The following is a 26,221-nucleotide window of genomic DNA, read 5'->3' on the forward strand; positions in this document are numbered from 1 at the left end:
CTTAGCAACTTGGGATGCAAGCCATCTAGACCAGGTAACTTATCCACTCTAAGCATATCCAGCCTTTCTCATACATCCTGTATCAATTTTCATCCCTTACATTGCTTTTACCTTTTCCACTTCTACCGATATTTTGTCAGCATCCACCTCCTTAGTAAACACCGATACAAAGTACTCGTTGAGTATTCTAGCCTTGCCCTGCACTTCTAAGCACATCACCACCTTTGTCCCTAATAGGCCCCACCCTGCCTCTTGCCACCCTCCCTGGCTATCTGTTAATATCGGGGCCAATATATATAGTTCAATCTACCATTCAGAATATTACTACTAAATTTTAATTATGCTCCATCTAATGCACTAAATGAAATACTACCACAGTCCTCATCAACGTTCCCATTAAGCTGTGTGGCCGCACAGCGGTTTAGAGGTCCCGCACAGAATGCTCTGCGGCTTTACAATTGGGGGGGAAACCACATGCATGGAAATTTGAATGGGCCGCGCACCCAAAAAAAATTGGCTGGAACATTGGTCCTCAACAATTTTTGTGATCTAAAATATATTCAGAAAAAGGAGCTCTTTCAGGTATAAAATGGAATTCTACATGGGCAGCAACTGCTGAATAAACAAATTACAGCTGGAGTAAATTAACATTAAAATGGTGGGTTTATTGATGCCAATGCAGTTCTTTGGGTGGATCCAACATTCCTGCTGCTTCTTGCAAAAACCTGAAAACTGCAGATGCCAGATAATTCTAATGGAGTGATGGGAACAAAAATAAAGCAAAGCTCTGAGAAATGCTATATCCCAACATGCAAACAAGGAGTAAATTAAACTAACATTTTAATGAAAATTTGTGCTGCTCTAAATGGGGGATGTGGGGGGGGGGGTGGAGGGGAGACAAAGGGCTGGATTTTACCAGCCCTGAGGAGGTGGGCTAGGAGGCGGGACTGTTGGGAAAATCAGAGTGAGAGCGGGTCCTGAACCCGCTCCCAACCCACCTCCAAGCAATCTTCCTGGGAGTCGGAGCCCCGATTTGCACAGGGACCTGACTCCTAGCACTGGGAAGAGGATTATAGCCACTTAACTGCCTGATAACAGATAGCTAACAGGCAGGTAAGAGGCTTTTCCCCATTTTTAGACTTCTGCTGTGGGCTTTCCAACGTCGGGGAACCCTGCCAGGGTAAGTGAGGCTTGCTGTGGGTCTGTTGTAATGTTGGTGTATAGATGACAGCTGCAGAAGTGGTGTGAAGGATCCAATGGGACACTGAGTATCAGAGGTAAGGAAATGTTGGGAAAGTCATTTTTGTATTTAGATTTTTCTGTAGGTGACCAGCTTTGAAGTGTTTGTGTGGCCTCGCCTCATTGGGAGAAGTGACATCGCTTCTGTACCCTCACCTGCAGCTGCCATCTGTTTTAACCTAAGGAGAGAGTCATTGGAGAGCCTGAGTGCAAGGGCTCACCATTGTACAGTGATTGTCAGTGTTTGACAGCACCTCAATGCTGTCAAACACTGTCAAATCATCTGTCAAAAGGAAATGGCTCATGTGCCTTTTTAAGAAAACCGGCAGATGAAGCGTCATCAACTGACGTCATCTGATGCCGGCTTTCCCTTAATTGGCCAGCTAGCCCGCAGGGCAGGTTTAACCAGGCCAATCGGGGAAAATAGCATCTGGGGGTGGGTCTAGAACCTGTAAGGCAGCAGTCCTGCCCTCAACTCTTCTCGGTAAGTAAAATCCAGCCCAAAGTGTCTGGGACCGGGTGTATTTTTAACTACCACCAAATACTTGCAATACAAGTATTGTGTGGGTTAGCTGTAAAGTGAAGATTCATTTTCACTACCCTCTAGCTATGCTGTAACACTACTGCATGCACTTCTACTGTCCTTCCACTCATTGTATGGACTATTTTGAACTGGGCCAGTGAAAGGGCTCTGGGGTAATCCAATGTCATGAGGACAAAAACATTACCAAGTGCCCCTTTCGGACTGCACCACCAATATTGCACACAAACACACATCTGTACAAAATAAAACTGAATTCATAATCTGGTTTCTTTCATTGATAATGCAGTTGACATCCTGCAGTGCCCACTGGTCGCAGAAGGCTTCAAACATATCGGTGGACTTGTGATCCCACTCCAGGGGCACCTGGACATGCACAAGGCCACGGATGAGAGGCAAATAGTCTGAACAGCCCCCTCCATGGATCTTGTGCATCCTGGACCTGTGAATGGCAGTTTTAGCCAGGCCCAGGAACAGACCCATGAAAAGGTCCTCCAATCTGCTCGTACGTAACAGGTTACAGAAGATCAGGCATGTTGGACAATAAAATGCAACAAAATGTTGAGAAGCAGCCCCTTATACTGTTGATGTGAAATGTCCTCATGAATGCTGCCGAATGAACAAACGGCCTGGGTATCTGTAATATGGGCAATATGATGTTTGAAACCATACAACACTCTTCTCCCCAGTGGGGATTCTACAGTTGTCTGAGAAGATAGTCACATGGACCTTTTTGCTGGTTTAGCAAACTCTTACCTAATGAGGCTTTTTGTAGTTCTTTCATAAAATACTACATATTCTAAGGAAAATTTGAACTTTCTTGCTATCCTGATGTTTAAAATAGCCTTATTTACACAAGAAAGCCTGCAGGGATTTCTTTATGGTTGCTATCTTTTATAACTTACTACATTACAACAGTACTACATTGGCTGTAAAGTGCTTTGAGATGTCTGATGAGCATGAAAGGTGCTATATAAATGCAAGTTTTTCCAATGTAACTGGCTCATGTTTTGATCTTGTCATTGCATTTCTCCTTGGAAATGCTGATTGTGGTCTTTTTTCTAAAACAAAACTTCCCAGTCTCCCATGCAGAAAACTGCTTGGAAATTAAAAATAAACTCTTATCAGAAAAAAGTTATTTTACTTTGCAGCTGAATTTGGGGGGGGGGGGTTGATGGGAGTTGAGACTCAGCACCTGTTACTGCTCTCTTTCCTGCATAAGTTTAAAATGTAGTATTCTTTATCTGTTCTCCTCTTCACTGAGTTAACCAGAAAGACAAGATTCCTTCTACCTTAACCATCAGGCACTTGAGTCACTTGCAGTTGGTGCAAATCATTATGCACCACATAGTTGTAGAGAAATTAGAGTACAAAGCAATGTCTGTTTTTCTTGGACTCTTAACCAATCTTTGAAAGCCATGAATCTTGGCATATTGAAGTAGGTGGGGAATGTGATAGTTGAGGGTTTGGATGGATAAAACGTCCTTTTATTTTTGTTAGCATTTGCTACCACTTTCTGCTAATGGCAGATAAAGCAGCTGCATTGTTCTAACTGAATTCCGCTTAGATTACAGCTAAAAAGCTGACGACAGTATGTGGGAATGGGGGACCGAAATGCCGAGCACAGTTGTGCACATTACTTTAGATGCAGGTCGTTTTTTGTAGAGGAGCCAGTTGCTTCCCTGACTGGGCCCCTCTGTCACAAGACATGAAAGAATCTATTTATAAATGTCAGAGCTGGAGTGAAAACCTTGCGTATGAATGAAGAATGTTTCTGTGTAACATTTTAATCCTTTCCTCAGTCTGTGAATAAATCTTTACTTTTATACTTCTGTTCCGCAGAACATATGAATTTATTAACCCTCTCGGCAACTTGGTATTTTTTTCCTGGTTACTGTATTGCAAATATATGCACAGCAACTTGATTTGGTTGTGGCCTACAAAACATCATAAAGCAATCCAATCATACTACATAATAGACTGTCTGAATTGAGCACATCAATCCTACTCAATACATTGGCCTGTTAAAAATTACAAATGCATTCAGTGCATCAAATTAAAAGCTGTTCTAATTTTCTGATCATTTGTTTGGTTTCCAGGTTGAATCGTTGCCAATTATTTAAATATTATGATAAAAGTAGGAGCATAATGTACATCCAGTTTTTTTTTTGAGAATCAGGTTCACCGAATCTATGAATACAATTGGTGTGTTCCCTTGAGGTGAAGGGAGAACTTGTGGATCTGTTCTGTGCAGTGTACAGATTGGACAAACTGCATCCGAGCCCCAGCAGAGAAATGAAGGATGTATTGAAATTGTTTGATGCAGGATCCTATCATCTTGGATCAGTACACTGCTATGAACGCCTCTTCAGCTTGCAGGGATTTCTTTATGGTTGCTATCTCTTATAATGTAACTGGCTCATGTTTTGATCTTGTCATTGCATTTCTGCTTGGAAATGCTGATTGGTGAGGTTTTGTTTTAGAAAGAGACCACAATCTCTCGTGCAGAATAAGCAACAAAGGTTATATATAAAACAAAACGCCCCAACCTCATGCAGAATAAGCATTCTTGTATAAATAAGGCTATCCTGAAGGTAGCTTAAGAGGACTGTGGTCACTTTGGCTTGGTATTTCAGGTGCCAAGTGTCATTTGCAGTGTATGTCTCTTCACCCACAAGTGATACTTCAGTGGTGCAAGTTTAAACGGTGCTCTAAAGCTTATAGGATGACTGTCTATTCACTTGTGGTTTTCTAACCTTTATTTAAATGTACACTAAAATATACTGAATAGGATAAATATAACTAACTGATTTTGAACCCGAGATGATGTGTCTTAGTAACAAGCTTGATTATTGGACTGATCTGACCTGATCTTTGCTGTGCCTTACAGTTCTAATAATAGTTTGCTTTTACCATTAGATTCGTTCAGCATTTTGAATGAGGAATATTTAGTTATATATAACTGTTGTTGCTTATTCCTGGTATTTTGCCAGTCTCCTAGATTTTCAAGTTATTTTTAAATGCTGATTAGTGCCTATTCTTGTGAGAACAGGACAAGGACTGGTGACAGCCACTTACTTCCTGGTCCTTGAAAGGGCTTCAGCCATTTTTTTAAAAAAATAGCAGGACCTTTTTAGCTGCATTGTGGCATATTTGATCAGTGACATTTTCTAAATCGATAAAATCTCACGTGCAATTACTTCTGACCAGTATGTAGGAGTTGGTCCACTTTTTTTCTTCCTTTTGTCAGCTGTTTTATAAGCTGCTGAATTTGTGTACATTGACTGTACAGCACGTGTTAAAGTTTCAGCTGCTGACCTTTAGTGCTTCACCCTTTTTAGTTCTTATTGATGAAAGACCAGAATCCTCGGGTTAGAGGTAGGCCAGTAGTGTGAGTACAAATCTGGAAACCTGGCTTCTGCAAGCACTTTAAACCAGTAGACTGATTTTTGTATTGCTCTAGCTTTAAAATAGTAGTCACAGATGGGATGTGTCAATAATGGAGTAAGTTCATTCAATGGACCAAGAGCTAAAAGTTGTCAGATCTCCAGTAAAGTGTGTATATAATGACCCAGAATTTGCTGCAATGGAGGTATTGGCAACAAACTCTAAGTTAGACCGTTGTGCTCCCAATTTTCCAGTGGTGAATCAGGAGCAGTGCCACCAATGTCTAATACACATCCAAGGTACTGGGACCAGACACCGAATGGAATACAAGGCTATTTAATGGGCCAGATTTTCCTGTAATTAATTAAAATTGTACATTTAAAAAAATCTTCCAACAACAATTAAAACCTGATTGAATGAGATGCCACACTTGTAACAGTTAATTGTCAGTGCCAGAGAGGTTGGTTGGCAGTAATTAACACTTGTCAGGTCATTAAGTGGGTACTTTGACTGGAATAGACAATACTTTACTTTCTGTGGCGAGTTTAGTTCGTATCTACTACACAAATACAGCAACTTCAATTCTTTCAAAGGTGCCAGACAGCAAAATGCCATTTTCATGAAGCGAATGGTGGATCGGTGCAACTTTTGGACATTGAGTCTAACCACACCGCTGCCCCTTGCTTGAAGTTGCTGAACCATTTACGCATCAGTTATGGCGAAGCCATTAATATCTCTGATATTTTGACAGGAAAATCTGGGCCAATGTTTCATAAAAGTAAGAGCTAAACAATTTGTAAAACTTTCCCAGTTCCATATTTTTTTTAAATTTGATTAATATAAATAGCTAGCTTTTCCCCCCTTTTGTAATTAATTCTCGTTGCTTATAGAAAGGGCAACAGTCTCAAAGAAGGACCATTCATTGTTGTTGCAAATCTTGGTGTCTGGTTAATTTCACTTCAGACAGTCTGTCTTGTCTAAGTGGCTGGTTGCTTTATTTTAAACAAAGCTGTGACATTAATAAGGCTGGTTTAATAAAAGACTGAAGCTGTTATCCCCTTGTACACTCAACCCACCTCCATATAATGCCGGTTTATTTCTCTCCCATTCTACCCCAAACAGGAATGTTGTATTGACCTAGTGTGAATGTATTTGGCAAGATTGTTTATTCCCTTTCCTGATCAGATTGACTAGTATGAAAGGAGATCCTAACCCACACCTGTGCAATGTTAAGTTGGTGGCACTGGGGAGTTCAGTATCTAAAAGGTTCAATAACTTATAGGCAATTGCATTATCAACTAGACATGAGGAACTTCCTGCCCCTCAATTTTTTTGAGGGTTCATTAATGCTGCTGTCAATGAACAATCGCTGGCGTAACACTAGTCCTCTCCAATATAGTCGTCTTTTCCTGAGGAGGCATGCTGTTTTTGATGCCCTTTTTCTATATTAGTTCACAACTTCTCTTTTGAAAAGTAGTCAGTATTGCTTTGATATAAATTGCTATCTTGCTAGGTGACACAAATTTTGCTGTTGCTAAATGAAATACATTCTTTGGTAAATTTTGCAGGGAAATTGCTGGATGATTTTTTGTTTTGTCTGGGATTTTGAAAATTTATACTTGGCCTTGTGCTCCACGTGGAATAGAGGGACATTTTGAGATTTCCTGTCTGTTCACCTGTGAGCAGAAATGTAGCATTGCCACAAAATAACTGTTCTACATTTTGTTTTCATCTTTTATAGAAAAGTATAGTCCTACTTCACTCATTATCCATAGTGACTAAAATTGAAAGCTAATGACTGGTTACTCCTAGTAACCATGAATGTTTAATTCTTAATGTTGACTGGTCATAGTGGCCTTCAATCTAGTGCATATCTATGTATCCTTGGACTAAGTTTAGACTAGTGGTGGTGGTTGGAGAAAAGTGTGCGTGCGTCTGTTCTTCTGACCGGCAAAAGGTGTTCTGAAGTTCAACAATACTACTCCTTAATGATTTCATGGTTTAATTCTATAAATAATTGTCTATACATTTTATATAGGGGGCTTTCAGTTATTATAGCATTGATAACTTCAGTTCCTGTGACAGTCAAATATTTTAGATCAGATATTCTAGGTTCTATTTGGACTGTTGCTGATCTTTACAATATTAATTGCGGTGGACTGCAAGAAAGCTTGTTCATGCAGATAAAGCACATTAACTTAATATGGAATATGACACAGTAACTGCATTTTCAGAGTTTCTTCGATCAGTACAAGGTTGGATAGTTAGGGTATTTGCTATTCAAATGTATTTCCGCCCACCCACCATTCCATATTTTCAGTACCTTAGAATCTGGTACAATACTTCATTAAATTGGCTCTGGAAAATTTTGCAGGATTTAGAATGTTTAAAATAGTCAAGTTATCTGGACATTCCACTAGTGTAAAATGAGTAGTCAGCGAGTTTTGTATCCTGTGGTTGTTCTTCATTCTCTGTTGTGACAGGGTATTAATGCTGCGTACCAAACATTCATAGATGCAGAAAAAACTAGATATTCCAGCGCAGTCAGAGTAAATTATCAGTCCCAACACACACAATGTTGAGACTCCTGAAAATTTCCAACACAGAAGGAAGCCATTCAACCCATCAAGTCTGAACTGGCTCTTTACTGGAACCATCCCACTATCTATCTCGATCGATCGATCGATCGATCGATCGATCGATCGGGGGAGGTGGGCTCTACCCTGTCAAATTTAACAGCGGGGCCTGATTTGCAAGGGAAACCTCTGTTTCCCACCCACAGCCAGCCAGATTGAGGCTGACTGGATATGGGTGGGTAGGCCTGCAGCACAAGGCCATGGAGGGGAAAGGGCTCGCCGGGGGCGGTGGGGATGAGGGGGTCTCCAATCGCAGGGGGTGGGTTAGTCAGAGAGGCTGAATCCAAGGAGTAATTGTTAACATAGAAACATAGATAGGAGTAGGCCATTCGGCCCCTCGAGCCTGCTCCGCCATTCAATGCGATCATGGCTGATCATCCAATTTCAGTACCCGGTCCCTGCTTTCTCCCCATACCCCTGGATCCCTTTAGCCTTAAGAAATATATCCAACTCCTTCTTGAATGTATTTAATGAATTGGCTTCTACAGCCTTCTGTGGTAGAGAATTCCACAGGTTCACCACTCTCTGGGTGAAGAAATTCCTCCTCATTTCTGTCCTAAATGGCCTACCCCTTATCCTTAGACTGTGACCCCTGGTTCTGGACTCCCTGACTATCTAACATCTTTCCTGCATCTAGTCTGTCCAGTCCTGTCAGAATTTTCTAAGTTTCAATGAGATCCCCTCTCATTCTTCTAAACTCCAGCGAGTACAAGCCCAATCGTCCCAATCTCACCTCATGTCATTCCTGCCATCCCAGGTATCAGCCTGGTGAATCTTTGCTGAACTCCTTCCATGGCAAGAACATCCTTCCTCAGATAAGGCAACCAAAACTGCATACAATACTCCAAGATGTGGTCTCACCAAGGCCCTGTACAGCTGCAGCAAGACATTCTTGTTCCTGTACTCAAACCCTCTTGCTACGAAGGCCAACATACCATTTGCCGCCTTAACCGCCTGCTGCACCTGCATGCTTACCTTCAGCAACTGGTGCACAAGGACACCCAGGTCTCGTTGCACTTCTCCTTCTCCCAATCTATTGCCATTCAGATAATCTGCCTTCCTGTTTTTGCCACCAAAGTGGGTAACCTCACATTTATCCACGTTATATTGCATCTGCCATGCTTTTGCCCAATCACCCAACCTGTCCAAATCATCCTGGAGTTTCTCAGCATCCTCCTCACAGCACACACGCCCACCCAGCTTTGTGTCGTCTGCAAACTTGGAGATATTACATCTAGTTCCCTTGTCTAGATCATTAATATATATTGTGAATAGCTGGGGTCCAAGGACCAATCCCTGCGGTACCCCACTAGTCACTGCCTGCCACTCGGAAAAAGACCCGTTTATTCCAACTCTTTGCTTTCTGTTTGCCAACCAGTTCACTATCCAAGTCAATACCTTGCGCCCAATCCCATGTGCCTTAACTTTACACGCTAATCTCTTATGCGGGACCTTATCAAAAGCCTTCTGAAAGTTCAAATACACCACATCCACTGGTTCTCCCTTATCTATTTTACCAGTTACATCCTCAAAATTCCAGTAGATTAGTCAAGCACGATTTACCTTTTGTAAATCCACGTTGACTTTGTCCGATGCTGTCACTGTTTTCCAAGTGCTCTGCTATTACATCTTTTATAATGGACTCTAGCATTTTCCCCACTACCGATGTCAGGCTTACTGGTAATTCCCCATTTTCTCTCTACCTTTTTTGAATAGGCACTTGCCTCCTGGATCCAGCAGTTCTTGCCTTGCTTTAGCTGGCAAGTTTCACAGGTCCTGCAAAACCTGACCAGCTAAAGTTAAATTTAAAATGTATATTGGAGGTTAAATGTGAGGCATGCCAGCCTCATTATAATATTTAAATACCCAACCCGCCTCCTGGGGGCAGGTTGGCTGCCCGCCCCTTTTGTTAAAACCGGAAGTAGGTGGGTTCTGGACGGGTATTCAGATTTTTAATACTAACTTCCCACATGACCACAACCCAAGCATTGTTTTTGGGTTAAAATCCTTTTTGCTTCAAATATTTATCAATTTTTCCTTAAGATGCAATGGTCTCCTACTCGACTATTTCCTGTGGCAAAGCATTCTCTGCTCCAACAATGCTGTGTAAAGAAATTTCTTCTAACCTCTCTCCTCTATGATTTTAAATTGACCTTTTATCACTAAGTCAGCAGAGGAAATTGAGTGACTAGGGAAAGACTGTCAAAACTAATAATTTTAAAAACCTCTTAAATCTTTCTCTGCTCCAGTGGAAATAGCCCTAGTATCTCCAGTCTTTCCTCATACTAGTTTGCCATCTTTTCACTACTTTTTTTTGTTAAAATGCTTGTTAGAAAACCATAATTATTTGGTACCGTCACACTTTTTTTTTTTTTCTTTCTTTTTGAAGCATATTCAATAAATGTTAATTCTTATGGTAAGTATTTTTATAATTCCAAGACTGCAATGGATGGATAAGTAAGTGTTCTTTGGTATAACTCAAATTGATCGCATTTGAAATCCAAACTTGGTTAGGAAATTAATGGCACTGAAATAGCAGATAATTTGGTTTTATCCATTTTCTTATTTTTCTCCATGTCCATTTATTTCCATCTTTTTCCACCCCACCCCATGAGGGTTGCCTGTTTCCATGTCTACCTTATTTGTCATTTCCTGTAACTTTCTGCAGCTATGACTCTGGAAAAGATGGCTTCATTGACTTAATGGAACTCAAATTGATGATGGAGAAACTTGGAGCCCCTCAGACTCACCTTGGCCTGAAAAACATGATCAAAGAAGTAGATGAGGATTTCGATGGGAAGCTGAATTTCAGAGAGGTGAGGATATGGATGAGATGTGTAAATTATTGGGGCATGTTTGCTTTCCACAATTGCATTTTGAATTGCTTGTAATATATAATGAGCATTTGTACTGCTCCACTATAGTGCAATAGCATTTCAACATAGTGGATATTCAATCCATGCTTACAGTAGAATACTGTTATAATGCCTTGCAAACTAGCCTAATGTATTTGCTGTGAAAACTAACTTTTTTGTACCTTTTTTTTTAATGGAAAGTTTGTGCAGGGAGATCTAGGTTCTCAACTTGTGACTTCCATTGAGTTGATTGAGGGGAAATGATGTTGGTGCTTTTGGGGTAGAGGAGCACAGTAAATTGCGGGGGGAAAAGAAACACCTGTCCAACCACACAGGTTAACAAGACTGATGGTGAATAACTGGAAGAAACTTTGCTAAAATACTGAAGTGTCTGTGTTGTACTCCAAACAGAATGTGTAGTAAAAAAATTGCCAATGTGCTTTTAAACCTAAAATTCAACTGTACTTCATCTATCTTGGCAGATGCTCTCTTCTTCCTCCACCTCGGTTATAAATATACAATTGCTTGCATTCCAATCAAGGTACTAAAAATTCTTCACGACTGGTAAGAATCTGAGTCAGTTTGGAGATAAAGTAATTGCTTTTAACAGAGCTTGCACAACATTGCTTGGTTTCATCGAAGATTACTGAAGGGACATTTGTATGAAGTGGCGTTCTTGTGACTTAACGGGACTCGTACTGTGTGTTTACACCACAAAATTAAAGCAAAAATATACAACTGTTCAGTCAGCAATGTTGAAGCTCAGTCAGTCTGTGAAAAGGATAAACATAATTGAATATTCTCAAGCAAGAAATCTATTTGATATGAAGTGACTGAAATGTCTATCGTTCTTGTTCAGCCGGTTAGAGAGGGGAACGAGCAATTTCTATACTTTTTGTACTGTGCCATGGTCTTTATCCTAGTGATACTGAAACTACAGAAGGTAGGTTAAAAGGTCCAAACCGCACCATAATTGGAAGTTCTGCATAAATATTTGCCATGACTGACTCCTGTCTGTAATGCAGTGAGTTCTAAACAACGTTGGAGTCCTTTCTGAAAATTATGCTGTCTGCCTGCATCATGTTAAAGCCAATAAATACAACGCTGCCTCGGGAAAATCTGATCTCCAATGATTGAGTTTTAAATGTGTGCTTATTGAAGCAGTTCATGTGGACAGCTCATCTGCCAGTACAAATGATCAGAACTTGCAAGATCAATTTGCCTGGATTTGGAGCCCACAATCTGTGGTGCAAATCTGTTAATATTGGACAGTGTAGAGATTTTAAAAATATATAATTTGTGAACCTCTGCCACCTTGCTAAGTGGCCTGACCAGTTTTGCATCTTTTTAGTGCATCAACAGGCTGATGTGGAGGGATTTTAACACAGTCTTTGCTATTTTCTCTTGGGGCTAGCCTGGAAACCTGTGAATGATCAAAGGATTTTTTGACCAGACTCCTGAATTGGCTATAGAACTTTTTTTTTCCAGGGGAAAAGGGAGGGCTGGTATATGACTAGGTGATCGACCAAAATAAAAGTGGATGAGTTGTATGGGTCTGTGGCCTTTTCTTGTCAGAGGGCAGTTAATTGGGTAGAATATCAGAACAAAGTAGGCTGGATTTAATGAGGCTACATTTTAAACTGGTTATCTTGACTAATTCATTATGTATTTAATCTGCTTGTTATCATTTTTTTTTTAATATATGTATGTCAGATGGTGCTGTTCTCTAATCTATCTCCAAGCCAATGTTTAAGCTGCTTCAGCACAGTAACTTGCCATGACACACCTACATACAGGAAACTTTGTTATATCCGGCACTGATGGGACCGAACTGTTGCCGATCTATCAAAACTGCTGGACATACAAAGTTAATGTTGAAGCATACCGAGGTTTTCATCTCCGTATCTGACAACAAACACTGTTGCTTAGCAACAGCTTGTAAACAGTCGGCCCGTACCTTGGAAGCGTCTCTGTAGCTTAGCAACAGCTTCAGAAAGACTTTCCCGAGCCCGACTGTTGAAAACAAAGCCATGAGAAGAAAAAAAACCCTAACGAAACGGCTCCTGATTTCTGCCGGTAGATCGAGGTTTCCGGACATACAACCTCCAGATAAACCAACGTTTCCTGTATGTCCTGCCCTCTGATAGTAATTTGTTAATTATAGTATACAGAGTAGCAAATGACTTAGTGATGACTTGTATTCTATTTCTGGGTTTTTTTTTTCCCCCAATATAACTAATTAACTAATTGACTGGCATTTTCAGTGTCAGTAGTAAAATGGCAATTAGACAATTAGTTATAATAAAGCCAAGGAACACAAGGGAACCTCTATCTCTGTTTGTTTGTTTTATTAAGAACAAGTTCTCAAAAGATTCCTTAGATGTATCGCCATGTGGCTTTGATGCTTGTAGCAGTCTAGCATAAAGAATGATTTGCCCTTGCCAGCAAGCTTTTCTAAATATGGCTGTAGTGGAAAAATGTAGCTGGAAGCCAAGAATGGTGAAAGATGCTGATAATCTATATCAGATTTTGACAAAGTGGATTACGCATCATATATTAAGTGGCATTTTTTTTTCCCTTGCACTTCATCTATTTCCTTAGCCTTGGATGAAGTTAGAATTGCCAACTTTCCCGGAATTTCCTGGAGTCTCCAGAAATTAAACGTCAATCTCCTTGTCACTGCTGTGAGCAACCCAGGAGAAAAATCAGAGGCATTAAAATAGTTGCTTTTTTTCTCTTTGAACATTTTTTGTTTAGTTATAAAAAATGGTGGGGGTGTGGAGGCTGCTTAACAGTTGGGAATCATCCAATCGGGCAACAGTCTGTTCACTTTCCAATTGGCATGGGAAGGCTGGGAGATTGACCCATTTGGGAGACACATTGGGGCAGCACATTTGGAGATGGGAGGTCATGTGATAAAACCTCCCAGAATACACTGAGCCAGCGTTGGCGACCCCAGATGTAGTAATGAATTTCTGAACATACAAAAATGTCTCTCAGACCAGCTGGTCCATCTAGCCTGTCCCTGTCCCATACAGTTATGTTGTCTGGAACATCACTTTGAGTCTCCTTACCCCATGGGTCACTGAGTCCCCTGGGAGAGGTGAGAAACCAAATCAAAAACCCAAGGCCAGTTAGGGGGGGAAAAAATCCCTATAGGCACTAGGCAATAACCTAATCTAGGAGATCATATGACTTGTATTATTTGGTACCTACCTCTTGTATGATGTGATCTTTGCCCCAGCCAGGAAGCAGTCCAGCTCTCTCTTGAAGGTATACAGTAAATCAACACACTCCACACAAGCCGGCAACTTGTTCCCTAGGTCTATTATTCTTTGGGAAAAGAAGAATCTCTTAACATCTAACCTATTTCTTCCCTTGTGTAATTTATATTGACCCTTTGTCTTTTCCCAACCTAGCTAACTGAAATAATTTCCCTGTTCCCTGTAATGCCTAAGTATGCTTAGATTAGCTATGGTCTTACCCACATGCATAACACTGCACTTTAAGTTAAATAACATTTGTCAAATGCGGCCTCACCCCCCCCCCCCCCAACTATGCCAAGATCTGCTTGCAGTTGTTTAGTCTCCTTCACAGAATTAACATGTTTTTAAAAAATCTTCGTATCCTCCACAAACTTGTAGATCATTCATCTAGGTCATTGTGAGGGATAGCAAAGGCCCTAAAACCAATTCCCTGAGGGACACCATCAGTAACTAGTCTTCAGCAGATCCACAATGTTTTAAGAACACAATTTGGTTATAATTTATCCAATGTGATCAATGTAATTTATTATGTTTTTGCTTTGTATCTTTTTTTTTAAGGACCTGATTATTCACAACACCAAATGCTTTGATTGGTCCCCTTGGATGACGAGTCCTGATTGGTCCCCTTTTGAGGACAAGACACACCCAGCAGTTTCTCTGGAAAGTGTAATTAGATCCACCCTGCCTACGTAATCCGTTACTTTGCAAAGTGTATTTCGAGCCATTCTGACCACCGACTCCATACAGAACAGAGCTCACTTGGAACAGACTGGGCTCACTTTTGCGGGTAAAGATCTTCTCGCGCCCCCAACCAACTGCCACCCCCCCCCCCCCCACCACCCCCAGCCAAGTTTCTGACATTCTCTTTTCCCCCCCCCCTCCCCCCTCCCCCCCCGCCCCCCCCCCCCTCTCTCCAAGATGGGGCATTGTGTGTGGGTCACAGATTGTTAATGGGATTATTGGGTATGAAGTGAATAGTGACAGTGTCGTGACTTCCGGATTTCGTCCAGTCCAATGATGTCACTTGCCACACATGAACAGAGCTTTCCAAGAAATCAACCCGGTCTAGGGGGAGCAGAGGAGAACGTGGTGCAGGTGTAAAGGGGGTGGGGGTGGGGTTGGAAGCATGTGCTTCGTCTTACCATTTGGATCTTGCTCCCATTTCCTCCACCACCCCCCTGAACTGGATCATGTTCTTCCCCCATCTCCACTGTGCTCTTTGGTAATGTTGGCTTGGAGATCAGGAGAATCCTACTACTCTTATTCAAATAGTACTATGGAGTCTTTTACACTCAGCTTTACAATGTAGATGGCCTGCAGTTTAACATCTCCTCTGAAAGATGGCACCTCTGACCAGGTATTCTAGTGGCAGCCTAAATTATGCGCTGTAAGAGTGGAATTTGCACCCATGACTTCTGACTTGGAGTGCTACCATTTGAGCCAAGGCAGCACCTGATGTCGGATCTATGTGGACTGCAGCCTACTTTGGGTTTGTCTGTAAACAGAGGGGGGGGAAAAAGAAAATACGCACCTGCACATACATACACATCACATCAAGATATCTACATAATTGTTCATCTATTGCTACAGAGAAGTTTCGGTGCACATCTTGGACAGATCTTCTGGTCATGCTCCAGATTACCAGTTCTAGTGCAGTTTAATTTTCAAAGAAATTATGCAAATGGCTGTCATCCAACCCACTTCCTTTTCTGGGGTATCTTCAGATATATTCTCTTGGATCCTGTAGTGTATGTGCCTTTAAGTCAGAACTACTTTTTACAGCTCCTGTATACTGTGGTACCGGCAGTGACCACCGGTATATAAGCTGTGCGCATGCCTCTGTACCCCAGTCTAGAGATTACCCTCCTCCAGTAAAGACCTGTTATTTGTTAATGTACAGCATCCATGTGATTATTTATCCACTGAACCACGGATCTAACCGTGGCGACGAGTGTCGATTCAAATCTACCTGCAACATAAACACACAAAAAAAACACGGGCGTCGACCACGAGCAACCGCCCAGCAGTCTGGCAGCGATCCAACTTCGCTGGGGAGGCTGTGGAGAGCTGGGCTTGGTTCCCCAGCCATAACGAGCAGTAAGAGACCGACGACAGGTCCAGAGCAGACCCTTCCCGAGCAGCGGCGGCTGGAGCCGACCGACGGCAGAGAGAGAGCCTGGCAGCGTCGACGGGGTAAGAAAGAGGGTGAAGAGAGCAGGGCGCAGCCGGGGGTTGAACACCGAGCGGCGCCTAGGAAAAATACTGCAAACCGGAGAGAGGGTAAGAAACAGCCGGGTTCTAGACTGAGCGGCGTCGACAAATATCAAGAGAAGAACGCGCAGAGCACAGCCAGGGATCATGGGCTGATGAGGGTCCGCGGGGTGAAGCAAGGGGAGACGCCATTGAGCCGCGGAGAAGCAGGGAGAGCGCTGGAGACGCCATTGAGCCGCGGAGAAGCCGAGAGAGCGCGGGAGGCGCCATTGTGCCGCGGAGAAGAAGGAAGAGCATGGGAGACGCCATTTTGAAAAGCCGCAGCGGAGACTAAGGGCGAGCGTGGGAAGGAAGGAAAGCGCGGGAGACGCCATTTTGTGCCAGCAGAGAAAAAAGGGAAGCGCGGGAGGCGCCATTGGTGATAGTTAACTCACAACCAAGGATGCCGAAGAGTGGCAGTACCTCTACGTTCGACAATGAAGTTGAAGATTGGGTGACATATGTGGAACGTATTGAGGTATACTGCAGGGCGAATGAAGTGCCAGATGCTAATAAAGCACCAGTTCTGTTAAACTTCATGGGTGCAAAAACTTATGGGTTACTGTGAAATCTAATAACCCCAGAGAAGCCGGTAAACAAAAATTTTGAAAGCATAGTAGAAATCCTACAGGACCACTTAAACCCCACACCGCTGCTGATAGCAGAACGATTTAAGTTCCATAAAAGGAACCAACACACAGACGAAAGCAATGCTGAGTACCTAACGGAACTGCGCAAGCTATCGAAATACTGCTAGTTTGGAGCGGGACTAGCAGACACGTTAAGGGACAAGTTTGTGTGTGGGCTACAAAGTGAAGGAACCCAGAAACGGCTTCTATCAGAAAAGGACCTTACGCTGGACAAAGCTTTCAATATGGCTGTATCACACGAAGCAGCCGCAAGGGGCGCTGCAGAGATACAATGGAGACCGCAAGAATATGGCACCAACTAAATGACCTATGGAACAGGGAAGTGCTATCGCTGCGGCAGAACAACACATGACCAGAAAGATTGTTGGTTCAAGGACCAAGTGTGCAGACAGTGTGGGAAAGCAGGACACATAGCAAGAGTCTGCAGGTCTGGGAAGAAAACCAACAGTAAGAAATCTCCACAGGAGAAGTACAAAAAGGTACACCAGGTGATGGACAGTGGTTCAGACGAACAGAAAAGTGACACAGACTCTGGAAGCAAGGAGCTGGGTTGTCTGAAACTACATAATGTAACCGAAATGAAGGATCACCAGACTATCTGGGTTACACAAGATAGACGGAGTCCAAGTGGAAATGGAATTGGACACAGGGTCAGCTCTAACAGTCATAAATCAAAGAGACTACAAGTGGCTATTTTCACACATACCCTTGAAGGCTACAGAGATTGTCTTGAAGACATATACGGGGCAAAAAGTCTACCCCAAAGGAAAAATAGGGTGAAAGTGACATAAAGGTCAGGAAATACCTAAAATGGATATATATGTATTGCCAAATGGAGGACCACCACTGCTAGGACGTGAATGGATCCGGAAGATACAATTAGATTGGCATTCCATACAGGCACTGAAGGTTGAGGCCAAAAAGGATGATGACGTCACACCTGGACGACTGTCAAAAATGCTAACGGACGCAAAAGAAGTGTTCCAGGAGGGACTAGGAACACTAAAAGGAATAACAGCAATGATTAAAATAGAGGAAAATGCAAGCCCAAAGTTTCTGAAGGCCAGACCAGTGCCTTATGCGATCAGACCAGCTGTTGAAGCAGAGCTGGAAGGGTTGGAACGTTCAGGAGTACTGTCCAAAGTAGACTGGAGCGAGTGGGCTACACCCATCGTTCCTGTAATGAAGAGGTCGTTGAGTAATACACCTGGGGAGCCAAAGAAGGTCCGCATCTGTGGGGATTTTAAGGTGACAGTGAACCCAGTCCTTCACACGGTGCAATATCCGCTTCCACGAATTGAGGATATTTTCACCTCGCTATCTGGTGGGAAATGCTTCACCAAAATTGATCTAGCCCAGGCGTACTTGCAAATGGAGGTAGAAGAAGCTTCAAAACATTACCTTACGATCAACACTCAACGGTCTCTATCAATACAACCGGCTGGTGTTTGGAGTAGCCTCGGCTCCGGCTATCTGGCAAAGGGTGATGGATCAGGTCCTGCAAGGGATTCCAGGGACCCAGTGTTATTTGGACGACATCTTGGTCACGGGTGAAAATTACAGTGATCACCTCGCTAACTTGGAGAAGGTGCTCACCAGATTAAAGGAGTATGGGCTACGAGCTAATCGCCACAAGTGCAAGTTTTTCCAGAAACAGATCTCGTATTGCGGCCACGTCATTGATGAAGAGGGGTTACATAAGTCCCCTGACAAGATTGAGGCGGTAGTCAAGGCTCCAGCAGCAGAAAATGTGTCGCAATTGAGGTCGTTCCTCGGGCTGGTAAACTATTACCACAAGTTCTTACCAAATTTGTCTACGGTATTGCACCCGCTGAACACCCTACTGCAAACGGGTACCATGGAAGTGGGATGACGAATGTAGACGAGCTTTCCAGAAGTGTAAAGAATTGATCACCTCAAAAGAGGTGTTGGCCCATTTCAACCCAGCACTACCAATTCGTTTGGCATGTGATGCATCACCCTACGGCATTGGAGCGGTGCTGTCGCACAAATTCCCAGACGGGTTGGAGAGGCCAGTAGCCTTTGCGCCTCGGTCACTAACCTCAGCTGAGCGCAACTACGCCCAGATTGACGGGGAGGCCCTCAGCCTAGTATGGGGAGTAAAAAAATTCAACCACTATCTGCATGGGCAGAAGTTCACCTTGCTGACTGACCACCAACCACTTGTCTCCATCTTTAATCCTAAGAAGGGCGTGCCAGTAATGACTGCACAGCGGTTACAAAGATGGTCCCTGTTTCTAGGGGCGAATCAATATGAAATAGAATATAAAGGCACGAAACAGCATGGGAACGCTGATGGGCTATCGCGCCTGCCACTGCCTACTGTGGAGGAAGCACCAGCAGTGGACCCTATCGAGATATTTTATTCATCGATAATTGAACGATTGCCAGTAACAAACGCGGATATAGAGAAGGAGACCCGCAATGATCCGACGCTGTCATGGGTATATGAATTAACGGTGAGGGGATGGCCAACACATGGCGACTCACTGTTGCCAGCATTCTCATCCAGAAGCGAACAGCTGTCAGTATGCCAGGGGACAGTGATGTGTGAATCCAGAGTGGTGATTCCACCCAAGTTAAAGGAGAGAGTGCTAAATGAGCTACATGAAGGTCATCTGGGGGGAGTGAAAATGAAAAGCCTTGCTAGGGCTTGTGTGGTGGCTGGGAATCGATCAACAAATCAAAGACCTAACTAAGAGCTGCTTAGGATGCCAGAAGGTCCAAAATGCACCACCACATGCCCCTCTACACCCATGGGAGTGGCCCTCTTCTCCATGGCAACGGGTGCACATTGATTTCGCTGGTCCATTCATGGACTCAATGTTCTTAATAGCAGTGGATGCTCATTCAAAGTGGCCTGAGGTGATAAAGATGTCTTCAACCACTACAGAGAAAACGATTGCAGTCCTACGGACCATATTTGCCTGAAACGGTTTGCCAGAGCAGATCTGCTCTGATAATGGACCACAGTTTGTGTCCGACGAGTTCCAAAAATTCATGAAAAGGAATGGGGTAAGGCATTACACATCCGCCCCGTATCATCCAGCCACCAATGGATTGGTTGAGAGGTTCGTACAAACCTTTAAGAAGGCGATAAAGGCCATGTGCGACGATGAAATTCCACTACAGCATAAGATGGACAATTTCTTATTAGCCTACCGAAACGCGACACATGCAGTTACCAACCAGACCCCGGCCATGATGTTCTTTAACCGAAGGTTGAGATCTCGTCTGGACTTGCTCAGACCAAATGTGCGAAGAAATGTTGAGGACAAACAATTCCAGCATATCAATGAGAAGCTGACAAGGAGCTTCAATGTAGGGCAACCAGTCTTGGCCCGTGACTATCGAACAGAGAAGTGGCAACCCGGAACGATATGTACAAGGCAGGGTCCATTAATGTACACAGTGGATGTTGGGGAGAACATTGTGAGACGCCACGTCGATCAGGTCTTGGCGTCACAGGAACGCGTCAACCCCATGTCTCGAGTACCTGGGGATGAACCCGACATACCGGTAGCGTCTACGTCAGACCCAGTAGCAGTGGAAGCCGATGAACTACCCGCCGAAAAAGGGTCAGAATCACCTCTGCACCAAGAACAAGAACCTCTGGAAAGGCACTATCCCGAAAGGGTCAGGAAGCCGCCCCAAAGACTGAATCTATAAATGGACTTTTGTTATTTAATGTACATGTAAAAATGTAATTGTTATTTGAATATTAAGGGGGTATTATTAATCTAAAAAGGGGAGGAATTGTCGTGTATGTGCTTTAAGTCAGAACTACTTTTTACAGCTCCTGTATACTGTAGTACCGGCAGTGACCACACCGGTATATAAGCTGTGCGCATGCCTCTGTACCCCAGTCTAGAGATTACCCTCCTCCAGTAAAGACCTGTTATTTGTTAATGTACAGCATCCGTGTGATTGATTATCCACTGAACCACGGATCTAACAGATCCCACCTAAGAAATCTCCAGGGTACTGTTCATTCCGCTAGTTACTACTTGCACTGGAGGCGGTTTGCATGGTTTCATCAAAGCATTTATCACTTTCCTATGGGAAATTTTATTGCCTGGAAAACTTGAGACATATGTTTCCACTGAGCTCAATTTTAAGCCATATAGGGAGGAAGATTTTCCGTGAGCTAGGTATAGTAATTGTAAATCCATTCATGATAAACTGGTTTACAATTTCACTACAGCTAGCTTGCAGAAGAAATCTCTCGCCATGGGTTTCTAGAATACATGAAACCACTGACTCTTGGGTAGGGTGGGTAGAAAAAGAATGGAAATTTGGGCAACTTGCTTTTACTTATTGGCTTCCACCTATCCTTTCCTGTTTTGAAGAACCTGCATGAATTGTGCTACTTGCCAACTCTATTGGGACCTTTTCATAACTAAATATTTGTAAAGTATTGTAGATTCTGGAAATGTCATTGCTTTCATGTTGAGTATATGAATTCAGTGTCCAGTTTGTATTTACATTTAGGAACTTGTGTCTGCAGACCCATTACTCTGAGCAAAGTACCAATTGTTCAATTTTAGAGGCATGGGGATAAATCTCTGCAGATTTTAATTCCTGTCCATTCTCTTTCCTCCACCCCACCCCCCCCCCCCCCATCTTCTTTCAAGCGAATCTTTGTTTTTTTTTTGATATACCCTTGACCTAGCGGGTGTGGAATTCACTGTATAAAACCCTTTCAGTAGAAGCACTAGCAAAATGTATCTTCATATTAAGGAGTTGCAGAATAACAGCATATGTAACAGCTGAAGCTGATTGCCAACACTGTTATGATTCATTTTGAAACAGATGTATATTAAACCCCTGGGACAAAGGCTGTTTGGCCTTGACTTAATGAAGAAATGCAGTGAGCAAACTTGCTGTCACCATTAGTTCTCAATTGGGCTAAAGGAAATGAGCCACCTTTGTAAAGAATTAGCGTGGGAGTGTGCTTAACTGTTGCATCAACTGGTATCAAATTAGTCAGCCATGGAGCAACATGGAAAACCTTGGCTGGTGGTGACCATTTGTTTAAACAACCTGTAGTATTAATCGAAGGAGCAAAACACAATGTGCCTGTAAACTGACGTGGCCTGAGTAACCCAAAGTTGCATATGTTGACTTTTTTTTTTAAAAAGGGCTATTTTCTTGTAGAATGTTTTGATTCTAGAATAAGTCTATTGCAGACCATCTTGCTCGTCTGTGCTTGTACATTTTGCAGACCGCCTTTCCTGAAGCAAAAGGTTGGTCCATTTTACTCCTTTTCCTGCCTATTTTATAATAGTCCCAGTATTGGCTGCAACAGATTACATCTGTAATGAGCTAACCCCATAATACAAGAATTAATTGGCAAATGTCTATTTTTAATATTTAACTCGGTTAGAGTTAGTATCTAGGGCACTTATATTGGTAGACAATAAAGGTCAGATTTTAACTCCTGGCGAGAGACAGATGGCGGGTGCTGGGGTGGACAGCAAACCGTCCTGCCCTCCTCAGCATGAGGCCTGGGAGAATTTAACTCCCAGGCTTCATCCGTTTCCCGCCCAGACCTGGGGATTTTGGGCAGTAGGAGGCCACTGCTGGGGACCTGAAGGAATGGTCTCCAGCAGTCGGGTAAGTACTTGCGAGAGGGATTGGGTGGGTTGGCGGAACGTTTTCTTGTGGGGCCTGGAGAAGCACTTCTGGCCCACAAGAAAATAAAAATATATATATTAAAAGTACTTTAATTTTCTGGACCTAGTTCTCTCCTGGGATCTGCTTGCCTCCAGATTGAGAGCCACGATATCTTCCCCTCGTAGGCTTCTAGTTAAAACTGTAATTGTAGCTGGGCCCCAATGACTTGATCAGAGCCTGATCTGCATATTTAAAGAAGGACCATGCTCCTTTCAGGCAAAGGGATATCTGTACTGTTTAAAAACAAGCTTCCTTGGATCACCAAGGAAACTGGCATGGTAGGAAAATAGCTGACTGAAAACAGTGAGCATTTTTTTCCCAAAGCTGGTTTATTGCAGATCCTGGACAGTCCAACATGACATGGAGGTGCATTTTTTATTTTTTAGTAGTGATATTTCAAGATCTGGAAAGAATATTTCTACTTACTGATTTTAAGAAATCTACAATTCTTTGTTAATATAGTGAAACTGACCTCTCCAGTTCCTTCTTTATTTATTTCCACTTGTTTGTAGCTTCTTTCTGTATCTAATGGACACTAATCCCAGTGAATTTACAATCTTTCACTATTTGCAATGGCCTGACCTTGGTAAAACTGAACAGCAATAATGTTTTGTGGAGTACAAGAAAGAAATTGGATATGCCTATGTAAAACTGCACAATTGGAGAAGTAACTTTTGGAATTAAGTGGATAATATTGCCAGAATTTTGATAAGATGTAATATACAATTAACTCCTGTTTTGATTCCTACCTTTTAAATTGGACATTCTAAAAGTAATTAGTCATTTGTTAAAATTTCTTGTTGACCTACTTTGTGTAGAATTTACATTTGTAACTGAAGGGTGTGATCTCTTTCCTTGGGGCTGGCCTCAACCACAGAGGAGTTATTCCTGGTGTCCTGTCCAATATTTATCCCTCAATCAACATTAATACAGATTATCTGGTCACTATCTGTGGTATCTTGAGCTGGCCATAGATGGAGACAGACACAGGTTAACTCCGTAACATGGTTTAATCAACACTTGCACATAAAAGCTTCTGCCATGAGGCAGCAAAAACCAGTACAGATCAGACTTAACTCAGGAGAGCAATTGCCACAGCACCACCTAGTGGATCAGGTTACACATAACCTCCCAGGTTACTACACTCCTCTCTCCCCCCCCCCCCCCCCCTTAAGATTGCCGTATGCAATTCTTAAACAATAACCCTTACTAGGTACTACGTTTTAACTAACCAGTATGCTCTAACCATGGTTAACCCCTGACTAATTTAACAGGTTTGTATAAGTCTTTCTGGTTGCTTGCGAATCCTTTGTGAACGTCTTAATTCCACTTGTGGTGGATTCTCAGATCCATTTGCACTTGAGATTGGAGTAGTCTCTGATGTTGGTTTTACTCTGTCCCGCTGTGGCCTGGCAGTACCAGTGTCCACTGACACCTTATAAGCCGTGCTGGGTCCTGGAACAGCCTCCTCTACTGCCCTTTGTTCCATCTGAGGCAGTTCCCCCTGCTGCCGGCTGAAAAGCTGATCCACATGCCGACAAACCCCTCGACCATCCCCTAGTAACACGGAGTACGACACAGGTCCTGTAATGTCCTGGATTAGTCCTGGTATCCATTTAGGTCCATAACCGAAGTTCCGGGTGTACACAGAGTCCCCTATGGCGAAATGGCGAGCTTTAGTATGTTTGTCATGGTACGCTTTTTGGTTTGTTTGTTTTGTCTCAACCTTGCTTTTGAGATCTGGGTGTATCCGGTCTAACGTGCACCGCAACTTTCTCCCCATCAACTCAGCCGGAGAAAGCCCCGTGGTAGCTTGGGGTGTTATACGATAACTAAACAAGGCTCTATTGAGCTTGGTCTCCAGGGTGTCACCTGAGCTCTTCCTCATGAGCTCCTTAAAAGTCTGCACGGCTCGCTCGGCTAACCCATTTGAGGCTGGGTGATATGGAGCCGAGGTGACGTGTGATTCCATTCCTTACCATGAATTCTTTGCTCCCTTCACTAACAAATAGGGGGATTAAATACGTGGGGTTACGGGGACCGGGTGGGATATGTGTCGGTGCAGGCTTGATGGGCCGAAATGGCCTCTATCTGCACTGTGGGGTTTCTGTTTTTAAAAAAAAAAAAAAAAAAAAACACTCTGCATTGTCGGATACAATCATTTCTGGAATACCATGCATGCTGAAGCTGTTCCTGAGACAATTCAGTGTGGCTTCAGTCGTTGCAGAGCTCACTGGATAAACGTCGATCCACTTTGAGTGAGCGTCTACCAGCACCAAAAACATTTTGCCCATAAAAGGTCCCGCATAGTCTAGTGAATTCTCCTCCAGGGTTTGCTGGGCCACTCCCAGGGATGGAGTGGTGCCCTGGCAGGTGCTTTCCTCTGTTCCTGACATATAGTGCATGACTTTACCTTTGACTCAATTTCAGCATCCAAGTTAGGCCACCACAGGTAGCTCCTAGCCAGTCCTTTCATTCTAGTCATTCCTGGGTGCGATTGATGCAACTGTTCCATCAAAGTAGAGCGTCCCCGCTCTGGAACTATGATGCGTGCTCCCCATAGCACACATCCATCTTGGACACTGAGCTCGTGCTGTCTCTTTCTGTACGGCACGAACTCCGGTCCCTCACGGTGATCTGGCCAGCCTTTCAACACATACTCACGGACCCTTGACAGATTGGGGTCCTTGGCTGTCCAGCCCTGGATTTGCGCTGAAGTCATCAGGGGACTGATCTCCTGATCCAGCATCAGGACGTGCTCCTCGGGAAGTACTGCAAGGAGATTTTGAGAGGGGCAGGCAGCTGAGAGCATCCGCGTTCCCGTTTTCCTTGCCGGCTCTGTACGTGATCACATATTCATAGGCTCTTAGTATTACTGCCCATCTCATTATTCTCTGTGATGCCATTTGAGGCACCGCTTTCATCTCATTCAGTAAGCTAATAAGAGGCTTGTGGTCAGTACTGATTACAAACTTCCTCCCATATATGTACTTATGGAATTTCTTTACTCCAAATATAATGGCCAACCCCTCTTTATCAAGCTGTGAATAGTTCTTTTCCGCAGCTGTGAGCGTGCGTGAAACAAACCTGATGGGCCTTTCTGCTCCATCTGGCATGCGGTGAGCCAACACTGCCCCCACTCCATAGGGTGATGCGTCGCAGGACATTATCAGCTCCTTCTTCTCGTCGTAATGCACTAACACCCTGCTGGACTGAAGTAGCTCCTTTGACTGCTGAAACGCTTTCGCTTGCTCTGGCCCCCAACGCCATGGCTCCTCCTTTCTCGGCAGTTTGTGCAGGGGTGCCAGCAGCATCGATAAGTTTGGAAGAAACCGGTTATAATAATTCAGGAGCCCTAGATAGGCTTTCAGTTCAGTCACTGAGGTGGGTGCTGGTGCATCTTGCACTGCCCGCACTTTCCCTGGTAATGGATGGAGGCCTGTGGCATCCACCCGATGTCCCAGGAATGTAACTTCCTTCTCCATGAAACTACACTTACTCAGTTTCAGGCATAGCCCCGCCTCTTCCAGCCGCTGTAGCACTGTGTCCAGTGTTTTTAAGTGATCCTGATCGTCACTTCCTGTTAGCAGAATATCATCTAAGTACACGGCCACCTTTGGAATGCCCTGCAGAATGCCCTCCATAGTCCGTTGGAATATTGCTGGGCTAGAACTGACACCAAATGGTAACCTGGCATACG

The 26,221-nt window shown here is 43.4% G+C and overlaps 1 protein-coding gene across 3 annotated transcripts in view; it reads left to right on the forward strand.

Moving 5' to 3' along the window:
• The window catches only part of efhd1 (EF-hand domain family, member D1), a 146,116-nt gene that overhangs the window by 98,048 nt on the left and 21,847 nt on the right, over nt 1-26,221 (forward strand). For 2 of the 3 annotated variants that reach the window (XM_085990561.1, XM_085990563.1), the window contains exon 2: nt 10,472-10,619. In XM_085990561.1, the coding sequence (XP_085846687.1) occupies nt 10,472-10,619 (148 nt within the window). Of the gene's footprint in view, nt 1-10,471; nt 10,620-14,482; nt 14,710-26,221 lie in introns of those variants that run through there. The other variant, XM_085990562.1, reaches the window with a different exon arrangement.

This window comes from Somniosus microcephalus, chromosome 6, assembly GCF_052327205.1.
Source record: "Somniosus microcephalus isolate GS21.2 chromosome 6, FLI_Smic_1.0, whole genome shotgun sequence".
In the NCBI taxonomy this organism is placed as follows: Eukaryota; Metazoa; Chordata; class Chondrichthyes; order Squaliformes; family Somniosidae; genus Somniosus; species Somniosus microcephalus.